Below are 23,325 nucleotides of genomic sequence, written 5' to 3'. Positions count from 1 at the left end.
CCTCTCCACATCCTTCCCCCACCAACCTGCTTCTTCCCCCACCCCCACAAACTCCTTCCCCACCCCCCAACTCCCTACCTGCCCCCCAATTCCCCTCCCCACCTCCCCCAATTCCCCTCCCCTCCCCCCCACACCCCCAACTCCCCCACAACTCCCTCCCCACCCCTCTCCTTCTCCCCTCCCCCTCCCCACCCCCCTCCCCACCCCCCCTCCCCACCCCCCTCCCCACCCCCCCTCCCCCTCCCCCTCCCCACCCCCCTCCCCACCCCCCCTCCCCCTCCCCTCCCCACCCCCCTCCCCTCCCTCCCCCCCTTCCTCCCCTCCTTCCCTCCATCCCCCCCTTCCCAGCAGAGCCATGTGCATGAGAATCCACCCAGCATGCCATGGATGTCCTCCAGGATCCTGTTGCTTTCGGGCTCCAGCATCTTCTCCTCGGATGTGAGCAAGGCCCTGGTGGTGAGTCCCAACTTCTGCATGTCATGGTTGTCAAGACATGTTCTGCACCGGCATATTTTCCCGCTGAAGTGGGCGGGAAGGGAGGGATATAGTCCAGCAGGCTGGGCTCATAGTGATATGCTGGTGTATTACAATGAGGTTCCTGGATGTCCGTTGGCGGGGAACGTGGGCCGCCACCGATGGGCTGAGTGGACGATCGCAAACTGGTTTCACATCGTAAAACCGATTTTTGGCCTTCTCGCCATATTCTCCGCTCACGCCACCAAACACGCCCAATACCAGTGGGAACAGAAAATCCCAGCCTAAAGTCCTCATATCCCCTTTCTCAGGTTTTAGGTTGAATAAGCCCTGGTATTTGGTAGACTTGTCACTTTTTTGGCCTAAGATTTCATATTCTGAAAATTCCCCAAGTTCCATTACCCCTGCTGTAAATCCCAATCCCAGACAGAAATCTGAAGATTAGGTCAAGCTTGGAAAATTAGTTTTCTGAATGGAAACTTGTTCACGTTATGGGTCTGCTACTGTCCTACCCAGTATCGTTTAAATTTCAGACTTCTGCCATCAGTCTTTTAACAGCCATTAGGATGGGCACGAACCTAATGGCTAATGCTAGTTTGCGCAATAGGTGCCCTCACCAATGTGGCTGCCTTGTGGCCCAATGGGACTGCACCAGGGACACCACAACAAACCTTTTTCTGATTGGCGCTTGTGTTTCTGTAGAAGTATGATTGGTCACTTGGATCTCTGGTAGTACCCGATTGGTTCACTCTGGAAGGAGGGAGATTTGATTTTCGTGGTTTGAAGGAAAAGGCTGAGAGAGGCCGGGGCCTGCGGCCTGTCCGACGAGGGGCGGAGAGCCCGGAACCTGCGGCCTGTCGGAGGAGGAGAGACCGGAACCTGCGGCCTGTCGGAGGAGGAGAGCCTGGAGCGGCGCTGCTCTCTGCTGAGGTGATAATCGGATCTCTCCCAGGTCAGCGTGAAGCTGCTGCCGATCTGCCCGTCGCTTCATTGAACTTCCAACTCCTGTTTGGCTGCCATTCGATTGGGGTTTGTTTCAGTACAGGAGAGAAATGCAGGAATCCCGATACCGAGGGATGTCTGTGTGCTCCAGGAAACTGGTCAAAACAATATCCTCTAGGGATAGATAACCCAGACCTCTGCTGTTTATTTTGTAAGATGTTTAATGATGGCTGTGTGATTGGCAGGTGTTTAATATTGAACAAAGTAGCATAACTGTAATGTCTCTAAAAGTATACAGAGTGTTATTATATATTCTATTAAAGAGCTTGGAGCACTGCAAAACTGATTTGACCCCTGATCCTGCCGCTTCAGGATATAAATTGCTTTGGAGGGATTTTCAAGTAAGAGTAATCTCGCAGACTAAAAACAAAAAACTACTGCGGATGCTGGAAATCCAAAATAATAACAGAATTACCTGAAAAAACTCAGCAAGTCTGGCAGCATCGGCAGAGAAGAAAAGAGTTGACGTTTCGAGTCCTCACGACCCTTCAGCAGAACTGAGTAAAATTAGGAGAGGGGTGAAATATAAGCTGGTTTAAGGGTGGGGGGGAGAGAGAGAAGTTGGGGGGGGTGCGGTGTTGTAGGGACAAGCAAGCAGTGATAGGAGCAGATAATCAAAAGATGTCACAGACAAAGGAACAAAGAGGTGTTAAAGGTGGTGATATTATCTAAGAAAATGTGCTAATTAAGAATGGATGGCAGGACACTCAAGGTACAGCTCTAGTGGGGGTGGGGTGGAAAGACTGACAGAGCATTACAGGTATAGATTTAAAAATAATGGAAATAGATGGGAAAAGAAAAATCCATATAAATTATTGGAAAAAACAAAAGGGAGGGGGAAGAAACGGAAAGGGGGTGGGGATGGAGGAGGGAGTTCAAGATCTAAAGTTGTTGAATTCAATATTCAGTCCGGAAGGCTGTAAAGTGCCTAGTCGGAAGATGAGGTGCTGTTCCTCCAGTTTGCGTTGGGCTTCACTGGAACAATGCAGCAAGCCAAGGACAGACATGTGGGCAAGAGAGCAGGGTGGAGTGTTAAAATGGCAAGCGACAGGGAGGTTTGGGTCTTTCTTGCGGACAGACCGCATGTGTTCTGCAAAGTGGTCGCCCAGTTTACGTTTGGTGTCTCCAATGTAGAGGAGACTGCATTGGGAGCAACGAATGCAGTAGACTAAGTTAGGGGAAATGCAAGTGAAATGCTGCTTCACTTGAAAGGAGTGTTTGGGCACTTGGACGGTGAGGAGAGAGGAAGTGAAGGGGCAGGTGTTGCATCTTCTGTGTGAGCATGGGGAGGTGCCATAGGTGGGGGTTGAGGAGTAGGGGGTGATGGAGGAGTGGACCAGGGTGTCCCGGAGGGAACGATCCCTACGGAATGCCGCCGGGGGCGGGGGGGTGAAGGGAAGATGTGTTTGGTGGTGGCATCATGCTGGAGTTGGCGGAAATGGCGGAGAATGATCCTTTGAATGCGGAGGCTGGTGGGGTGATAAGTGAGGACAAGGGGGACCCTATCGTGTTTCTGGGAGGGAGGAGAAGGCGTGAGGGCAGATGCGCGGGAGATGGGCCAGACACGGTTGAGGGCCCTGTCAACTACCGTGGGTGGAAAACCTCGGTTAAGGAAGAAGGAGGACATGTCAGAGGAACTGTTTTTGAAGGTGGCATCATCAGAACAGATGCGACGGAGGCGAAGGAACTGAGAGAATGGGATGGAGTCCTTACAGGAAGTGGGGTGTGAGGAGCTGTAGTTGAGGTAGCTGTGGGAGTCAGTAGGCTTGTAATGGATATTGGTGGACAGTCTATCACCAGAAATTGAGAGAGAGGTGGAGATTGGAAGCAAAGGGAAGGGAAGTGTCAGAGATGGACCACGTGAAAATGATGGAGGGGTGGAGATTGGAAGCAAAATTAATAAATTTTTCCAGGTCCCGACGAGAGCACGAAGCAGCACCGAAGTAATCATCGATGTACCAGAGAAAGAGTTGTGGGAGGGGGCCAGAGTAGGACTGGAACAAGGAATGTTCCACATACCCCATAAAGAGACAGGCATAGCTGGGGCCCATGCGGGTACCCATAGCCACACCTTTTATTTGGAGGAAGTGAGAGGAGTTAAAGAAGAAATTGTTCAGTGTGAGAACAAGTTCAGCCAGACGGAGGAGAGTAATGGTGGATGGGGATTGTTCGGGCCTCTGTTCAAGGAACAAGCTAAGGGCCCTTAGACCATCCTGGTGGGGGATGGAGGTGTAGAGGGATTGGACGTCCATGGTGAAGAGGAAGCGGTTGGGGCCAGGGAACTGGAAATTGTTGATGTGACGTAAGGTGTCAGAGGAATCACGGATGTAGGTGGGTCTTGCAGTCTTGTTTTTCTCGGTCTTCCTCATTCAGAGGAAGCCTGGGTTCGGAGCAAGGTCAGTGATGTTTCACTTGATAATGAGTCTTGAGTCCTTGTGTGACACTCCTCTACAGTGAAGGGGGGCATATTGCCTGACTGGTGTCAGTTTTTTTTTGCTGTCAACACAAGGTGGTTTCTGGCAGCCTTTCATCTCATGAGATGATGGCTTGGGCCAAGGTGGTCAATTCTGTGTGTGGATTAAGGGCCCCACTCTGGTATGGCATTCTCTGCTGCATTTGAGCATTTAAAATCTAATCCTTATTTCTGTTTACTCTGTTGAAATTGAACCTTGCAACTTCTTGAACTTATGTACTTGATTTTTTTTAAATGCTGCATTATTTTACATCTTGCAAGGCTACTATCTTAATGTCTTGGTTCATGGCGGGTAGGCCAGTGAGTTCCCAAGCATGCTTTGCTCAATCATGCTTTGTTTGGTCTGAAACTTCACCTACCAAGTCCCTAGCCGAGGTGAATTCAGCCTATAACAGGAAGTCGATTTGTTCCACCTTTTATAATCTTGGCAGTGGTAAATCAAATTGTACAGTCCAGCACAAGAGTATCTTGCCTTATCACTTTATAAATATATTAACATTAAAGAGATTACATCATATACACCGCCCATCCTCTCCACTGCTGTATTCCTTCAACCTTCCATGTTGTCTTTACCACAGGTCAAATTTCTAGTATCTCCTCCTCTCCATCCTCCAATGATCACAAATTCCAATTGATCAAGAATCTGTTGCCCAAGTCCTTTCTCGCACAAAGACCTGCTCACCTGTCACTCCTGTCCTTGCCCACATCCGCAAGCTTCCCATAGCAAATCACTCTTCAGACCTGATGGTACTTTTTTTTCTTGTCTGGCCACATGTTGAAACCTACAGTTCTTTTGATGGTTGCTTCTCAGCCTTTACAACCTTCACCCCACAGTTAGATGCTGATCTTTCAGCTACTGTGCTCTGTTTCAAATTTTCTTCCAAAATAACACCTCCCTGCCTTTGGAAACGACCTGGAAACCTATCCATTACCAGGCCTTTATCTCCTACTTTGAATTCGTTTGCTTCCTGAATAAAAGCTCCTTTATTCTTTTACTGACTATATAGTAGCCCCTCCCCCTTTTTAGAATGATAGAACCATAGAAAAGTTATGGTGCAGAAAGAGGCCATTTAGCTCATCATGTCTGTGCTGACCAAAAAGAGAAAATAAACTAGCCGCTCATTTTAATCCCACTTTCTAGCACCTGGTCCGTAGCCTTGCAGGTTACAGCACTTCAGATGCTCTAATATATAAGTGCTCTGAGACTTCCTTTGTATCAGGAAACAGTCAAACATGTTTTGCCCATTCTGTCTGAATTACAATTTTTATTGTAAAGGTCAGAGTCCCACAGTACGTGGGAGTCATGTCACTCGATGTATAAAGCAGACCCTATAAAATGGGTAATCGCTGCTCTCACTCTCCCTGTCTCCCTTATCCTTTTTCTAATGCGATGGCTGATTCTATATTTTATCATACACTTTAGGAGCCTGATGAGGAAAATGTGTCTGAGCATGCATAAAATGAATTCATCATTAAAATGTTTCATCTTTGTTTTCCAAACCCAGAGTTGAGATGGAAACTCTCGAGGAATTTGATCAAGAATATCCACTGAGCAAAATGTTCTGTAGGCGCCTGACCAAAGAAGAATTTGAGTCCGAAGCACTGACCTATACGGAAAAGGCACTGCAGGACTTATTTCACACTCTGGATCAGAACCCATTACTGTGTGAGAAGGTGGTGCGCAGACGCAAACAGGCTGAACTGGAGAAGGCTGGGTTGAAATCCTTTATTAAGGTACTGTAATCATCACAAACCAATCAAAATAAGGTTGATTGCACCAGAACCCACTCCTTTTTACATCTTATACCAAGGCACAAGTTGCTTTATTCTCTCATCAATCTCAGCTGTAGTGTCGCTAACAGTGCTGTGTACACAACAAGCCAAGTTATTGCATGCAACACTGGTTACCTGATCAACTCATAGCAGCCAATTACTTTGAGCAGAGTCACCTGTTTTAGATAAGTTTGAAGTGTGATGAATTGCTAAAAATGCAAAAAGCTTGGGGCTAGATTTTGGCTGTCACTTCTACCCTTCAGTCTTGCAGTTTATGCTATTTACTGTTAGATGGAGCTCTAGTCTGAGGTAGCAGCTAATATGGTGAGAAGATTACATGAACAAATGTAATAGGAAGGAAATTTTAAAAACGGGGAATCTGAGCCAGATGTTGCAGAGTCCAGATTTGTCTCAAGGGTTAAGCATCAAACTTACATGCTCCCTTTATGTGTTGGTTTCCCAAAGCTAAAAGCTATACTATTGCCTTTCAAGCACTGATTGTGGGTCAGGTCAGGTCAAAGACTAGTACATGTGAGTGTTTTCTTTGCAGGCTAAATTTTTCTCTGCTATGGACGGCCGGATGAACCGCTGCAATGCTGTTGAAATGGATGAATTACAAGAAAGACTCCGACAATTGAAGGAGGAGATGAGAAAAGTTCAGACATATGCTTGTGGTAAGATCACTATCCTGTTATGAAAGTATAATAGTTTTCATAATATTTTCTGGTTTGTTGTAAACTGGATTTATGGGTGTGAGTCTGTGTGATTTAGTTACATTTGGAGCTAGGCATACTGCAAGCTTGGAATTATTAAAAGAAGCTAGGTGTAGAAATGTATTTGAAATGCTAATGAGTGAACATGGATGCTGGCTTACCATGTAAGGTGTGAAGGGAATTTGCATTTTTAGATGAGTGAAGGGATTGTTTGGATTTCAAAGGGTTGATAGTCTGTTTACAACTAGCCAGATAAGGAAGGCTAAGGGGTATGTTTATTTTTCCCAAAGGTTACTGACAATGTTGGCAATATGAAAGTTTTTATATAATAGGAGGTACAGTTCCAACGATATATGGAACAATGCAATTTACATATTGAAGAGAGAGAGATATATATATAAAGGAGAGTGAAAGGCTATGTTGGGGGCAACAGGAGTGTGTGAAACAGCCTTGAAGAAGCGTCCAGCCATTTGTGCATAAGTCTCTGGTGTCCAGTAACTGAAGTTGGAGAAAACCATTTGGAATTTCACTGTTAAATGGGTACTGTGTTAACTTGCTGTTTTTTCTTAAATGTAAAATCTCTTTTGGACTTAAAGAGATGCCTTAAAGAGGGTGTGTAACTGGGAGTCAGGTTAATTAGGAATTTGAGTCATAGAGGTCTACAGCACAGAAAAAGGCCCTTTGGCCCATCGGGCCTGTGCCGGTCAAACAAGTACCTAACTATTCTAATCCCATTTTCCAGCACTAGGCCCATAGCCTTGTATGCCATGGCATCACAAGTGTACATCCAAATACTACTTAAATGTTATGAGGGTTTCTGCCTCTACCACCCTTTCAGGCAGTGAGTTCCAGATTCCCACCACCCTCTGCATGAAAAAATTCTTCCTCACATCCCCTCTAAACCTCCTGCCCCTTACCTTAAGTCTATGCCCCCTGGTTATTGATCCCTGCACCAAGGGGAAAAGTTCCTTCCTGTCTACCCTATCTATGCCCCTCATAATTTTATACACTTCAATCATGTCCCCCCTCAATCTCCTCTGCTCCCAGGAAAATAACCCCAGTCTATCCAATCTCTCCTCATTTACCAGGCAACATCCTGGTAAATCACCTCTGTGCACTCTCTAGTGCAATCACATCCTTCCTATAATGCGGATTCCAGAACTGCATGCAATACTCTAACTGTTGCCTAACCAGCGTTTTATACAGTTCCAACATAACCTCCCTGCTCTTATATTCTATGCCTCGGCTAATAAAGCCTTCTTAATATGCCTTCTTAACCGCCTTACCTACCTGTCCCGCTACCTTAAGGGACCGGTGGACATGCACACTAAGGTCCCTCTGATCCTCGGTACTTTCCAGGGTTCTACCATTCATCGTGTATTCCCCTGCCTTGTTTGTCCTGCCGAAGTGCATCGCCTCTCACTTATCTGGATTAAATTCCATTTGCCACTGATCAGCCCATCTGACCAGCCCGTCTAAATGCTCCTGTAACCTAAGGCTATCCTCCTCACTATTTACCACCCCACCAATTTTCGTGTCATCCACGAACTTACTGATCAACCCTCCTACATTCAGTTCTAAATCATTTATACATATCACAAACAGCAAGGGACCTAACACCGATCCCTGTGGAACCCCACTGGACACAGGCATCCATTCACAAAAACACTCCTCGGCCATCACCCTCTGCTTCCTGCCACTCAGCTAATTCTGGATCCAATTTGCCAAATTGCCTTGGATCCCACGGGCTCTTACCTTCGTTACCAGTCTCCCATGCGGGACCTTATCAAAAGCCTTGCTGAAGTCCAAGTAGACTATGTCAAATGCATTGCCCTCATCTACACACCTGGTCACCTTTTTGAAAAATTCAATCAAATTGGTCAGACATGACCTTCCTTAACAAAACCATGCTGACTGTCCATGATTAATACCTCCAAGTGTAGATTAATTCTGTCCCTCAGAATTGCTTAATTTCCCACCACTGAGGTTAGACTGACTGGCCTGTAGTTCTCTGGTTTATCCCTTCCTCCCTTCTTGAATAATGGTACCACATTGGCTGTCCTCCAGTCCCCTGGCACCTCTCCAGTGGCCAAAGAGGTATGCAAATTATTGCCAGCGCCCCTGCTATCTCCTCCCTTGCCTCATCCAATAGCCAGGGATACATTTCACCCAAGCCTGGAGATTTATCTGCTTTTAAGCCTGCCAGACCACTTAGAACCTCCTCCCTTTCTATGCTAATTTCTTTAATTATATCACAGTCCTTCTGCCTGATTTCCATACCCACGTCGTCCCTCTCGCTTGTGAACACCAACACAAAGTACTGATTTAGAACCCTATCTCCATCTTCCAGCTTCACACACAAATTACCACTATGGTCCTTAATGGGCTCTACTCTTTCCTTAGTTATCCTCTTACTCTTAATGTACTTGTAAAATAACTTTGGATTTTCCTTTATTTTACCTGCCAATGTATGCCCCCTTTTTACCCTCCTAATTTCCTTTTTAAGTTTCCCCTACACATTCTATACTCCTCTAGGGGTTCTGCTGTTTTGAGCCCTCAGTATCTGCCAAAAGCCTCCCTTTTTCTCTTTATCCAATCCTGTGTAACCCTCATCATCCAGGGTTCCCTGAATTTGTTGGTCCCACCCTTTGTCTTTACTGGAATATGTTGGCCCTGTACTCTTCCTATTTCCTTCTTGAATTACCCCCACTGTTCTGACGCAGATTTACCTAAAAGTAGCTGCTCCCAGTCCACTCTGGCCAAATCATATCTGATCTTATTAAAATCAACCTTCCCCCAATTTAGGACTCTGATTTCTGGCCTATCCTTGTCCTTTTCCATAACACCCTTGAATCTAATGGAGTTATGCTCACTATCTGCAAAATGCTCCCCCACTGATACCTCTACCACTTGTCCAGCTTCATTCCCTAAAATTAAGTCCAGGACCGCCCCATCTCTTGTAGGACCTTCTACGTAATGGCTTAAAAAGCTCTCCTGGTTGCATTTTAAGAATTCTGCTCCCTCTAAACCTATCACACTATGACTAATCCAGTTAGTGTTGAGGAAGTTGAAATCCCCCACTATTCCTACCCTATTATTTTTACACTTCTCTGAAATGTGCCTACATATCTGCTCCTCTATTTCTCTCTGACTACTTGGGGCCTATAGTACACTCCCAGCAATGTGATTGCTCCTTTTTTGTTTCTTAAGTTCTACCCATATGGCTTCATTTGAGGAGCCTTCTAAGATGTCATCCTTCCTTACTGCTGTAATTGATTCCTTGATCAATATTGCAATACCCCTTCCTCTTTTACCTACTTCACTGTCTCATCTGAAGAGCCTATATCCTGGAATATTGAGTTGCCAATCCTACCCCTCTCTCAAATATGTCGCTGTGACAGCAATTACATCATACATCCATGTGTTAATTTGTGCCCTCAACTCATCTGCCTTATTTGTCAGATTCCTTGCATTAAAATAAATACCATCCAACCTTGCCAAACTCCTTTGTGCCTTAACTGGCCTATAATTTCTAAGCCTTCCAGACTCACTTGCCCTCTCTTCTAATTTTGGCTGTGCATCTCCCCCTGCTGAACCTCCTCTCAGGATCCCATCCCCCTGCCAAATTAGTTTAAACCCTCCCCAATAGCACTAGCAAACCTCCCCGCAAGGATGTTGGTCCTATTCCGGAGCAGGAGCAACCCGTCCACCTTGCACAGTTCCCACCACCCCCAGAAACGGTCCCAATGTCCCAGAAATCTAAAACCCTCCCTCCTGCACCATCTCTCCAGGCACGCGTTCATCTGGACTAACCTCCTATTTCTATACTCACTAGCACGTGGCACTGGAAGTAATCCAGAGATCCAGGACCTTTGAGGTCCTGTTTTTTAATCTGCTTCCTATTTCCCTAAATTCTGCTTACAGGGCCTCATCCCTCTTTCTACCTATGTTGTTGGTACCAATGTGTACCACAATCTCAATCTGTTCGCCGTCCCCCTTTAGAATGCCCTGCAGCTGTTCAGTGACATCCTTGACCCTGGCACCAGGGAGGCAACATACTATCCTGGAGTCATGTCTACAGCCGCAGAAACGACTGTCTGTTCCCCTTACTGTTGAGTCTCCTGCCACTAATACTCTTCCCCTCTTATTCCTCCCCCCCCGCCCCCTGTGCAACTGAGCCACTCACAGTGCCATGAGTGTGGCTGCACTCTCCAGAGGAACAGTCACACTCACCGCTTTCCAACACAGAAAAGTGGGTCTCGAGCAAAATGCACCCTGGGGATTTCCTGACTACCTGCCTGACACCTTTCTTCTGACTGATGGTCACCCATTCCCTCTCTGCCTGCACTTCCGTTAGCTGTAGGGTGACCACGTCTAAAAACGTGCTATCCACGAAACTCTCAGCCTTACGGACGCACCTCAGTGCCTCCGACTGCCGCTCAAGCTCTGAAACTCGGAGCTCAAGTAGCTGCAGCTGGTGGTACTTCCTGCACACGTGGTCAGTAAAATTACAAGAGCGTCTAGGACTTCCCACATGTTGCAGGCGGTACATAACATGGGACTGCCCTGCCATGCCCCTAGTTTTAAAAAAAAACTTTTCCTTTAAGTTAAATTCAGTTTACAAATAGTTACATTATTTATGTACTTTAAATTAAAAAACTAGAACTCTTACCTTTCCTTAGCTTAATCTATTTTAAACTGGAGAAAAACACTTACCCACTACTCACCAATCAGCTCTCACCTTTGTGCTGACATGACTTTTTGAAGCTTCCCCGCACTTGTGCTGGTTCTGATCTCTCCGCCGCTCTCTCGCACTGTCTTGTGATGTCACTCTTGTTATTTTCAACAAGAACTGACTGCAGGACACACTTTCCCCTAGAATTTTAGGACTTGTTATAGTATTAAATAATTGTAGTCTTATGAATGTGCTTGAAATCTTTTATTTTGTTAATAAATATTTTAATTTAATTTTTAAAATCTCTAAAGGTCTTCATGGACTCATTACTTCTGAATTGAGTGCATACATCTTCTCATAATAAATACAAATTGCAAAGCTGCTGTGATAGCGTGGCCAAGTTTCCCTTGTGGATTTGGTCCGCCTGGCACACATCATCTGACACGTCATAACGATCCTTAAAACATGGTCAGAATTTCAACCTTTGCTATTTGAATGAGGAGATGGGCAGGCAATTGCGAGGCAAACAATGAGTGTATTAAGGAGTGAGTGGTTTTCCTCAAATTTGGCATTAAAAGTTGTTACTTTCTCACTTGGTTCATGCAATCAGTATTTGTTGATTCCAACTATGTAGTAGTGAGGGAGATGTGAATATGCGAGCAGAACCAAGTTAGCATGCTGCAGGTTTTCATAGAATGTGATGTTACCCAGCCAGCCCCAGACACTGCATGCAGCTGTTTGGATACCTTCCTTTGTCTGGAACAATAGTGCAAATTGGGATGTTTATGAATTTGAGGCAGTTTCCAGTTTAGAAGTGAGTGGAGTGATAGTTAGAATGGTGTATTTGCAATTTTATGAATTCAGGAAAGAGTTATGATATAAACAATGGATTTAGCTAATGTTCTCCAATACATTATAGCCAGTCCAAAAGATTTACTATCAGTTGTGGGATAATGTCTCTCAGTAGGTTGGAATTTTTAATGCTCTAGAATGGACAGAATGGCATTCATAGGATACCTGCTGTAACCAGCTCAAGAGTGCATTCTTCCTTTGGCGAAGCTTACAAGCTTAATTTGATTTCTGACTGCTTTTATCGCATTGTTTGTTGAAAGAAGCACAAACTAAAGTGGATGCAAAAATCTTTTGTCCAGAGTAGATCTTTGATAATTGTTTTGTGTGGGAATGACCAATAGCCATGTTGTAAGTGTATTTTTGTGCAGTGTACATCTATTTGGGCAAGGGGGTCTTGTAGCTCAGTAGGCAGTGCCTCTGCCTCTGAGGAGGACACCAGGGCTTATTGACCATGGAAGATGTGTTCATGATTCTCTCAACTGTGATCCATACCTGCTAATCCTTCCAATATGCCCATGGCAGGCAATAAGAGTCAATGGAAAAATTGATGGAAATTCACTATCTCTGCGCTGATTTTTAAACTGCAAGATAGGGCATTAACTTGGGAGCGTATTACTGCCCCTTTGGCAGATTCTTCCAGACTACTGGTTTAGCAGCTTATGTGCTATATTCAAAAAAGATTTCAAAAATGGTTACTTCAGTCATATGACCCTCCCTCCCCATAACAATTTCAGAAAGTATTTGCTTAGCTGATTTCTGAACCAACCATGGCCTTTGTTTCATGGTTGGGGTGATTAGATTCTGTAATTCCCCATGGGCGTTAACCCCATTATCCATCTGATGAGATAGGCAGAACACCTTTCCGTGTAGCTATTGTACTAGCAGACTCTCTGTCTCCCCTTGAGAGGTAGCCTTATTGATGGGCAAATGTGAGGTCCAGTGCAGTTTCAGTAAATCTTTTGAAGTAGTTCTTGACATCAGCAGGTGTGAAATTCCATAGAAGCATGTTGTGGCATGTCTGAATTGTAATTCACATTGGAACTTTCCAGAAACTGGTCAATTTGCAATACTAGAGATCGGGTGACTTGGAGCAGCCATCTTAAGTCAGTGTCTTTTTTTCCTCTTTAAAAAGTTCTTTTTAAACAGTTCAATACATGTTTGATCAACCAATTAAATTACAGATTGATAGCACTCATGCAAAAGTCATATAATCGTGACAGGAGCCAGTTTGAAAAATGCAAGCCATGAGTGCTGAAAGGTGTTTATCGGACATACTACGCATTCTTTTCAGTAATCACTCTTGTCTGAATCAGTTGACACAACTATGCATCTTACAGTAGTGTTTCTCTCAGCTTAAAAACAAGCGAGGCCTATCTAGTCTGACCTTATGTAACAGGAAACGAGAGCTTGAATGAAGTCCTAACACTTCCTAAAACACCTGAGGCTGGAAGATTCAAACATGAATTTTTATCTCCAAGCCTTGGTTTTGGTTACGTTGTGTTCCTTGTTGTTTTGAGTGGATTTCATGCCGTTTTGATGAGCTACGGTTGCATCTCATACTTGGTGATGACGTGACAATGTTGCTTCGCTGAGATTCCTTTAGCATGACCATAGCTACGCTGCTCAGTTAGATGTAGCTGAGAAAATTGACAAGCCAGTGACTACATATGGCATTTTGCCTTTAAAGTAACCAAACTTCCCTGTTCCTCCAATATCCAACACCAGATAGTTGAGTTCTTCTAGAAGATGAAAAAATAAGCAAAACAGAATTTCTTAGGTACAGAGACCATCCGGATAAATTGCTGAGAGTTCATGAGATACACATTCCTACCCAATACCCATGAGATTTTATAGTGCCCACCTATATGCCAGCCAAGACACGAAAACACATTTGAAATTGGTGTAAAATGACGATTGCTAATGCAGTATTTTGCAGTGAAAGTTGAAGTGTCCAATGGGTTATGATTATTAGAAGTATAATTAGCCCACATTTGGTTATTTGGTTTTGGTGGGCTGGGGTTATGACCGCTGTTCTGTACCACATGATGAGCAAAACTTGTAGTCCCTCCCATTTAACTGATTCCACCTAGGTATCTGAATGCTCAACCTTGACAACTTCTGCTTCACTTTCATGCCCTGTTCAGTTCCTATGGAACTGATGCTTAGATTTGTTGGTTTGGAAGCCCTTGATGGAATCCTGGAAAGTATCTAATGTTCAAAGATTCATTGTTGCGTAGAGAAATTTAAACTCGATATCCATACGGGACTGTGATTGGAGTCAGCAGTGCAAGGGCTAGAATCGGATGAGCAGCATGCATCTGTTTTAATGTCTAACTGACCAGTTGGAAAGGTGCGTGTATGGTAGTGTTAATGCGTGCAGACAAATAGATTGAAATGTACTCGACCTTTGTAGTTTTTGCTTGCTGATCTTCAGTCAAAAGTGCACTCTGGATGGTCAAGTCTTTCCTTGGCTTTACCAGATGTTCTTGTAAGGACATTCTACCTTATATATTGAATGAATGAATGAATACTGACCCAGTTTCTCCTGCATTTCCTTAATGACATTCTCTGTTGATGACATTGCTCATGTCGAGCAGGATGTAATCTGCCAAAGCAGCTCCCAAATCAAGGCAGTGTTGTTTCACCTGGAGTAGAAATGAAAAGGATGCAAAGACATAATAACCATACTATATTTTGTTTTGCCATTCCCTAGCAAACTTAAAATCTAACAAGGGGAAAACACATTTCTTGTCAGAGCAAGTATTGTTGACTTAATTGCTACCTAGGACGTAACAGACTTGGAATATCCAGATCCTTGGTTGCACCTGGAATTTGGGAGGCTGGAAACTTATCTCGCAGAGTTGCAGTAGGCTGGAGCTTGCTTTCCTTTGCCTTTAGCTGGACGTTGTGTTGTTAAAGTTGCTTTGAAATTTGCTCTGTGTCCAGTGTTGAATCACATTGCTTTATTTGGGTTTGTCTCTAGTTTGAAATGGTACTATGGCTTTTTGAGGGACAGCATAGTAAGGTAACATATCCCATCTCACTATGATTATTTTTGTGAGTACCCTTGGCAGTAAGTTATATAGCACGTATCTGAACTGAGTGCGTTCCTTCCCCGAATACCCAGTCTCAATTAATTATCAAATTGTGGAGAGAGATCCTCTTTGGCTTTGGGAAGAGATTCCTTGCTTGCCTCTTGGTGAGAAAATGGCATTTGTTATTTGCAAAGAGGCTGGGATTGGGGGTAGTTAAGTAGCTAGGGGAGATCTGATATATTTATCTTATCACTTGGGCTTTTTCTAATGGATTAACAGGTTTAGGATCTTTTGCCCTGCACGGCAGTTAGAGCAAGAAAGGTAAATACTGAAACAATGTGTCAAATTGTACAAGTTTAGCATCCAACATTGCTTCAAGCCTGATTTGTTCCTACTTGGGCATGTTTCCAAAATGGGGAATTTTCTAGCCTGCAATATCCCTATTACAAATTCAGTTATCTGCTCACACCTTGACTTCAGAGTTGACGTGAGTTGAAACATTTCTTGTCTTTGGGACACTAATGAGGACAATGAGTCTAGAGCAATGCTAACTGATTAGTAAATAAAATGGCTTGTTTTCTGGTATGAAATGCTGCCAGTGTGGATTTGTTGGTAAATTTTTTTCTTGTCCTTGTCTAGCACCTTAACATATCTTCTGAAATATATCCACTTTATGCTCCAACAATAACCCACACACAGCAGTGAGCTGAATGACTTAAGTGGCCTAGTCTACTGGATGGTTTCTCTGAACTTTGATTAGAGGCATACGATCTTTAAACATCCACCGGAACAGGTAGGTTGCAGCTCTGAAAATGGAACATTCGCTCAGTGCTACACTGGAGTGTCAGCTGAGATTGTGCTTCATTCCTGGAAGAGCTTGAACCCTAACCTACAATTATTCCTAGTTAGTTCTAGTTCAAAGACCAGTTCAGTGTGCTGAGAGGATAGGATGGATACTGTAAACAAGGATTGTTCTTTAAGAGTATCACCTAATGGTGTCTGGAATCTGGACTTTGTACCAGAGTCTAGAATTCAGGGTACCAGTTTAGATGCAAAATTGTAGATGAATCTCTGAGGCCAAGGATGCACTGTATGAGGGAGTGGAGTGGTGTCAGAAGCTGATTTGTCTTCAGGATCTAAATTCTCTTAATAGTTTACAGTTTTTAAAAGGAATTTGTTTTAGAACTTCTAAAATCACTGGTAAGAAATGAGGCATGTCAGCAATAGCAACTTATGGAGTTGGTATTTTGTTCAGCAATCTATAAAGCTATCATGATGCAGTAATTATCTCGATCCAGGAACTGCAGTGGCATGGCGGTGATTGCTGCCTTAGAAATGGGATGGAAAGTATTTTGAATGAAGGGATGGATCTGGAAAATAGCATTGTATGAGTACACTAAAAACATCCCCAGTTATTATTAATGAGCAGAGCAAATTAATTTTGACTAATTGCTGAGTATGGAGAGGTGAATCTATAAATATTGACAAGTTGAGTTGTTATGCTGTCCACTCTCAAACTTGCTTGCCTTGCTTGTTTTTTTTTCCCTCTGTGGTGCTAGTGCATACATGACGTCTTTGTCCCAAAAGAAAGGGGATAACTTGCTACCCTTGTGACTTTCCCAGATCCCATGGACAAGGTGGTAAGTAGTCAGACAGTACATCCCAAAGGAGGGAGGGGCAGGTCCTGGTGCTATTGACAAGTCTATTGGTGAGTCACTGAATGAATATGGAATAATCTGGAAAGAATCTGCAGCAGAAGGTTGCCCAGTTCCCATCTTCGAATCTGCATATCTTCCATTAAAATTATACAATAATCAAAAGCTGCTGTTAGTGGATTTTGGCATTGGTTTAATATCTAATATTTGTGCTTTCTAGAGGCTAAAGGTAACACACAAAGGACCTCCAAGCGACTGGCTGAAAAGAGACAGAAGGAGCAGGGTGAGGCTTCTACAAGTGCAAGTTCCTCACTACCTTCAGCTGCTGCCATTCCTCCTCCTCCTCCTCCTCTTCTTCCTCCATCACCACCACCACCACCTCCTCTTCCATCTTCCAGTAATCCGGTGCTTAAAACACCTCTGAAAGACAAGTCTAACCTTCACACAGTAAGTATCAGCCTCAAAAGGAAGTTCTATGGGAGTGGATGGAGTGATGAGTTTGATGCCTGCTTTTATTTTGTATAGGGAGGGGTGGGGTTACTGGGGTTGGGGTTGGAGAAGGAGGATATCACCAAACAAAGCAGTGGGGAGGATAGTACCAAAGAAAGCAGTAGAAGCAAGCAGGCCCTGTGTTTTTGACTTCTGAAAGAAAAGACTTGTATTTACATAGCACCTTCAAAACCTCAGGAAGCCCAATTCACTTTACAACCAACAAAAGTACTTATGAAGTGTAGTCATTGTTGTAATGTACAAAATGCAGCAGCTGATTTGAGCACAGCAAATTTGAGACATATTCCCTGTCTTGCAGAGAGAAGCGATGGTCTTGGCAACCCCAGATCTGCTGGAGAGTTATGGACTAGCCGGATTGAACCGACGTTGTAAAAGGTGAGGGGATGGTGCATTTAATTTGAAGCACGCTTATTAAAATTTGGAATTTAATCCTGTATTTTGCTAGCATTTCTCTCAATCCTTTTCTGTCTGTCTGGTGGTAAGATGTAGTAGTTTGTTGTGTCGTAGATGAGGACACCCAGCACTCATGACTGAAAGCTCCACTCTAGCTGCCCAGTGATACCAACTGGGTGTGGTAACAAGGTATTCCAGCTGTTTTTGCTTATGAGCTGTATAGGTGTGTTTCATACAGCCTTGAGGACAATGTGTAGAAATTAAGGTGTCTGCATTTTTCAGATATCACAAGTTGTCAATAATAGGAAATCTTGGTGCTCTGATTTCAAGTTCATCCATCAGTAAGTGTGGTTGTGTGTTAGTGAAAGGCTTTACCGAAGGTTAGAGCAAAAATTTAGATTTGTATTCTCTTTTTGCTCTGTAATTTTAAAAATTCTTCATTGTGTTAAGTTGTACAGACTCTCTGAATAAATATTCCTCTGAAAGGAAAGGGCAAAACTCCTCGGAGAAAATTTCTGTGAGCTTAGTTACCTGTGGGTAGGTGTACTGTAAAGGCATGCCAACCATTGAGATCATGTGTCCTAGTTTTTTTTTAAAAAAGAAAACAAAGGAAAAGTGAGATTTCTAGTGTACAAAAACAATGTACTGTGCTTGCCAAAAAATGTCTACCACTATTCACTATACATTATAGGTATTACTCCATTATTGCTCAAAGTTGGACCCTTAGACCACCAGGAGATATGAACTATTTGCTGTATCTGAAGGTTTTATAAATCTGCTCTTGGTTTTTTTAGTGAGGTCATAAAAAAATTATTTTCAAATTGCTCATATATACTGAATAGAGGAGATCTTCACAATACATTCTGCTATACAGAATGACCGAAATTCTCATTCCCGTATGTGAGGTGTTCACATGGTGAGGATGAATGTGATCACCTTGACTTAGCAGATTGTCGAAGTACTGGATGTAAGATCATTAGTAGGCAAGGATATGCATCACAAAATGTACGGCATTCATTTTCAGTTTTACTGAGATCAATTTGTAGAAATATTTCAGGTGGACAAACCAGGGAAGATGTAGGTGAGACCATCATTGCAATATATCATACAGAAATTAACATCGCCATTAAAGGATGGTATTCACTGTGGAATGTGCCTGAACATATTGTTGCTAAATAGGCAACTTGTCATAGTTGAATCAGCAGCAAGAAATATTGCAGAAAAACACTCAGCATTGGGTTCTTGGTTCAAATGTTCATGGATGTAACTGCTGTGTACAATCCAATGAAATTGGATCCTCTATATTTCATGTCAGAAAGTCAAGTCCTCAAACTTGAAACTCAAATACTCTGAAGCTCTTGTAGAGTGAATCAGATTGGGATTTTCAGGATTCTTGATTATGCCTTTTAGGGGGGCTTTACTGGCTACTAATTGTTGACAGAATTGCAGTCTGCCAGATTGTGAACTTCTATTGAGCAGTTATCTAGAACTGGGACCTTCTAATTTACACTGTTCAGCACCTTGTATGCCCCAGAACATTAGAGAAGCTACATGAAGCCATTAATTGCAATTGGGAAACATTGTTATATGGTGATACCAATGCCTTTCTCATCTTTACAAATAGGGATCCCTAGAAGATCACCACAGAACCTTCCTAGTATATGATAGGGGTCTATAAAATTCAATCTCATCATCCTAGAATGGGATGTAATTTGTTATACAAGCTTCTGTCCGCATCTTTTTCCCCATAAGCCTCAGGGTACTTGGAAGACAGGCTTGATCATATTTTGTTTCCTTTTCAATTCAACGAACTGCAGCCCTGTTCAATCCAGCTTGAAGTACTAGTGCTTCCTTTTTTAATTCTCCTTTTGAGAGGGATCATTATTTCTATTAAGGGATATTGACATTTTTAATCCACTTCTAAGTGGGCGTGAGCCTGAAGCATCAAATTGTCCCGACTCTGACACACACCTCTCACAGTGACACCACAGGTTAGTTTCAATGGAAAATGAAAATTGTCACATCGGTGTAGAGGGGCTGCTGTGCTGAAGCTGGGGCTGACACACGTTGCTAAAAAAAGCTTTACCCAGTGTCCGGCTAAGCTGGAAATTCTTTTTGCTGAGACTGGTTGCCTAAAATGGGAAAGGTTCCATTCTGTTGCAAAATCAGAAGATCTAAACCTAGATTTTGAATATGAAATAACCATACTCATTTAGTTGACTACTGTGCGCTTTTAGTCACTTTACGGATTTGCTTCTAAATGATGTGCTTCTAGTATTGGAGATCTGAGAGTTCCTGAAAGTGACCACAACATTCAACCTATCCAAAGTATCCACTCTGAACTCCTGGCTGCAAACCATTTTAAGAGGCTGCGTACAACAGGCATCCATCGGTATGTAAAAAGCTTTATGTTTAAATGTCTACCTGCAGAATCTGACAATTTCTACTCAGTTATTCCATGTCTTTTTAATTGGTAGTTTAAAGCAGATAGCTTAAAAAATGGTTTCTCAGGATACACAAAGCCCTGGAGGTTTTATATGGAGCAAGCCTGAGTATTCCCAATGCCCTAATACTTGATTCTTATACTTCCATTTGTGTTTCTATGTAAAAGGGACTCAGCTCGTTACAGATCTCCATGCTGTCTGTCTCCATCTTCCAGCTAGCTGTTAGCTTTTTCTTAGTTTGTGAAATGGACTGGAGTTCATTTGGAAGTGGGAGGCTGCAAGGATTGTGGTGAAGGCAGGTTCAATCGAGGCATTCAAGAGGGAATTAGATGATTATTTGAAAAGAAACAAAGTGCAGGATTACAGGGAGAAGGCAGGAGAATGGCACTAGGTGAAATGCTCATTCAGAGAGCCGGTGCAAGCATGATGGGCCAAATGGCTACCTCCTGCGCTGGAACGATTCTGTGATTAGGGGAGATACAAATAAAGCTGAATTGATCGGGAAAGTCAAAAATGGTTCATTTAAGCCGAAGATCATCGCAGTTGGGTAACGTAAAAGAACACTTTACCTAACTAAACAGAGATATGCACCACACACACAGTTTCTGGATCATTCCACGTCTTCAGAGTGATTTCCCGTTAGCAAAACTAGATATTAATACTTTCCACTTGCATTGTGATTGTTGGTTATTCTTGACAAAAATGAGAAACAGCTTTTGGTTAATTGTATGAGCATGTGGCTTTGAGACAATCTTAAACCAATTTTCAGTTAGTTCTATTTTTAAGGAGCTGTGAGGATTGCTTAACAGTGGTCTTAGTGTGCTTTAATGTGGAGTACTCTCCATCTGTGATACTCTCAGTTAATCACCTTGAACTGCTTCAATTCCTACTGCATCACACCAACAATATACTGTTACCAAAGTTCTGCATTTAATTTCTAAAATGAAATACTTTAGCAATAACATCATTTTATGTGTAGGAAAGTAAACTCATTAAATTCCACTAAACACCAGTTTACTCTGCCTATGTACTGTTCATCTCATGATAACACTTAAGTATCTTTTTTTGTACTAATTAGATGTCAAAATTCTGCCGTTTGTTCTAAAGAACAATCTCCTGCCTGCTCCTCTTGTAGATCTCCAGGTGGAACGCCGTCCAAAATCCCTAAGAGCCAGCAAGCACGGGAGGGGGAAGTGAGCTCTCCTGCATCTGCCTTCAATACAACGTTGCTGAATAAATTTCGCAATACAAAGAGCCCAATTGAGAGTGCTCCACGATCACCATCTACCAGCGACAGTGAGAGCTCTGGATTTGCCACCCCTCCAGGGAGCCCGAGAGAGAGAAATCCTCTGTAACTTCATCTCCCAGAAGTGACTGAAACCTCTGGTTCTGTCTCTCATCCAAGAAAGGATTTTCAACCTATAAACCTCTGTCCTTAGTCAAACATTGACATAAGAAGATGTGAGCCAACGTAATGGAAACACCTTTCAGGAAAATATCCTTACGTTCAAAACAGACAGCAAAAGTAATTTCATCCACTTGTTCCTACTGTGCCATCTGCTTATTCCATTTTTTTAAAAATCCCCTTTGCAAAACTTAAGGATTTGGGACTTTTTTTTAACATTATTGTGCATTATATAATTCAATGCTATTAGCTTGCAACCCTTGACGAAGTTCTATCTTTTTGGAGAACCGGTTTGAATGAACATATCAGCTGTGACTTCCTATGGTTATTTGATTCAGAAATGTACCAGATGTGAGAAAGTGTTTTGGTTTTTAATTGTGTGTATATAGTATACTTCTAAATGTATTTTGCAAAGTCAATTGCCATGTAGTTGCATCTTAAATAGCATAGATCTCCTCTAAGAACCTTAAAAGCAGCGGTTTTGCAACGTGGAGAGCCCTAACTAGTATTCACTCCTGGAGGATGTGATGGAACATATGCTCCAACACGCCTTGGAAATGTAATTTATCTTTTCCTCCTGTAATATATCCATAGAAGTGCTAAAATTGCTGAGTGACTGTAATTTTAACAGCACTTTTCCTATGGTTATGTAAAAAGCCGAAATGGAACTTCTATAATGCCAATGATGAAGATACCAAAAGTGCAATTTTTCTGTTCACAGCTTTCCAAACGAAAGAGGGCTAACCCATATCTAATTATATATTTATCTGTCATCTGAAGTTCTTGTTACTGTATTGGGTTTGATGGGTGCATCACAAAGGGAGGGGTATTGATCAGCAGGGAGGCACCTACTATGAGAAACCAAAGGCATTCTCCCAGGACCTGAGCTTTGGATAATTGTTCAAGGACAGTATGCTACTTGAACAGTAAAGCATTGTTCTTGAAATTAATTATCAGCTTTATGGTCTATCCCTTGGCCAGCAGACCACCCTTTCTTACTCCTTTATTGGTATAATCTCAAAGATGCTTCACAGATGCCGTCTTCCTTCATGCTTCCCATGCAAAACTCTTAGTCTCAAATTTCCAAAGGGTCTGTACATCTCAGTTTGGAAACCATTTTATTTGAGATAGCTACTGAAAAGAACCTTTACTTATGTAATTGTAGTATTAAGCAACAAAACAAAATCAGGGATAAATGTAAATACTTTTAAAAGGATTCCTAAGAACTTTCTAAGTGTACTTATTGAATCAAAATCTCATTTTATCTGGGTGGGGGGGAAGGGTATGCCAAAGTGTTTATTCTAAATGAATGAATGAAATTGTTTTATATTCTGTAATCCTGCATTTTGGTATATTATATCTGCCTCATTTAATCAGCTACCAAAATTCTTCATTTTAACAGCAATGCTATGTATACTTGTATTTGTGAGACTTCTGTACATGAATGTACAATTTTAATATACATATGATTACTCTGACTATCACAGTATTGAGTGGTCACCTGTTTTGGTCACAGGCTTCTGTACTAAAGAATTGTTTTTTCCCCATGTCCATTAAGATTCAATGAGCATTGCTCAGTTTTTTTAAACTGCAACTTTGTATATGTGGTTCTGTGCTGCAGGGTGACAGGATGCAGGTTTGATTCCTCTATTACAAGTTCCTAATCCTAGCTATCACAAAGCTGCTGAGCAGATACCAGCTACCACTATGGTGGGGGTGAAGGAGAGGAGAGAAAGAAAGCTGTCCCTATCCTACTTATATTTGTTTCTTTGTAGTTAGCTCAGAGCAGCATTCTCAGGTCCGGAGTTATCACTTCGGCTTTCCAGGCTGCCTGTGTTACCGTGGGCTTCTGACTGACCCAGAGAGCACCCTGAACCCCACCCCACACAACCACTGCCCACCAAGAAACAACACACTCTAC

At 42.8% G+C, this 23,325-nt stretch overlaps 1 protein-coding gene across 2 annotated transcripts; it reads left to right on the top strand.

Annotated features, from left to right (window-relative positions):
* Window positions 1-1,288: 1,288 nt before the first annotated feature.
* On the top strand, window positions 1,289-22,741 carry LOC144687595 (uncharacterized). 2 transcript variants are annotated; one of them, XM_078553927.1, is made up of 7 exons: window positions 1,289-1,404; window positions 5,457-5,683; window positions 6,273-6,396; window positions 16,873-17,099; window positions 17,461-17,537; window positions 19,831-19,947; window positions 21,135-22,741. In XM_078553927.1, exons 2-7 carry the CDS (start codon window positions 5,462-5,464, stop codon window positions 21,352-21,354), a joined length of 987 nt encoding a protein of 328 aa, XP_078410053.1. In that variant the 5' UTR covers window positions 1,289-1,404; window positions 5,457-5,461; the 3' UTR covers window positions 21,355-22,741. The 2 variants fall into 2 exon arrangements, with proteins under 2 accessions (XP_078410053.1, XP_078410054.1); XM_078553928.1 differs by lacking the exon at window positions 1,289-1,404 and adding an exon at window positions 1,447-1,627.
* The last annotated feature ends 584 nt before the right edge of the window (window positions 22,742-23,325 follow it).

This window comes from Cetorhinus maximus, chromosome 12, assembly GCF_964194155.1.
Source record: "Cetorhinus maximus chromosome 12, sCetMax3.hap1.1, whole genome shotgun sequence".
Classification (NCBI taxonomy): domain Eukaryota; kingdom Metazoa; phylum Chordata; class Chondrichthyes; order Lamniformes; family Cetorhinidae; genus Cetorhinus; species Cetorhinus maximus.
This window is presented reverse-complemented; position numbering and strand designations above follow the sequence as displayed.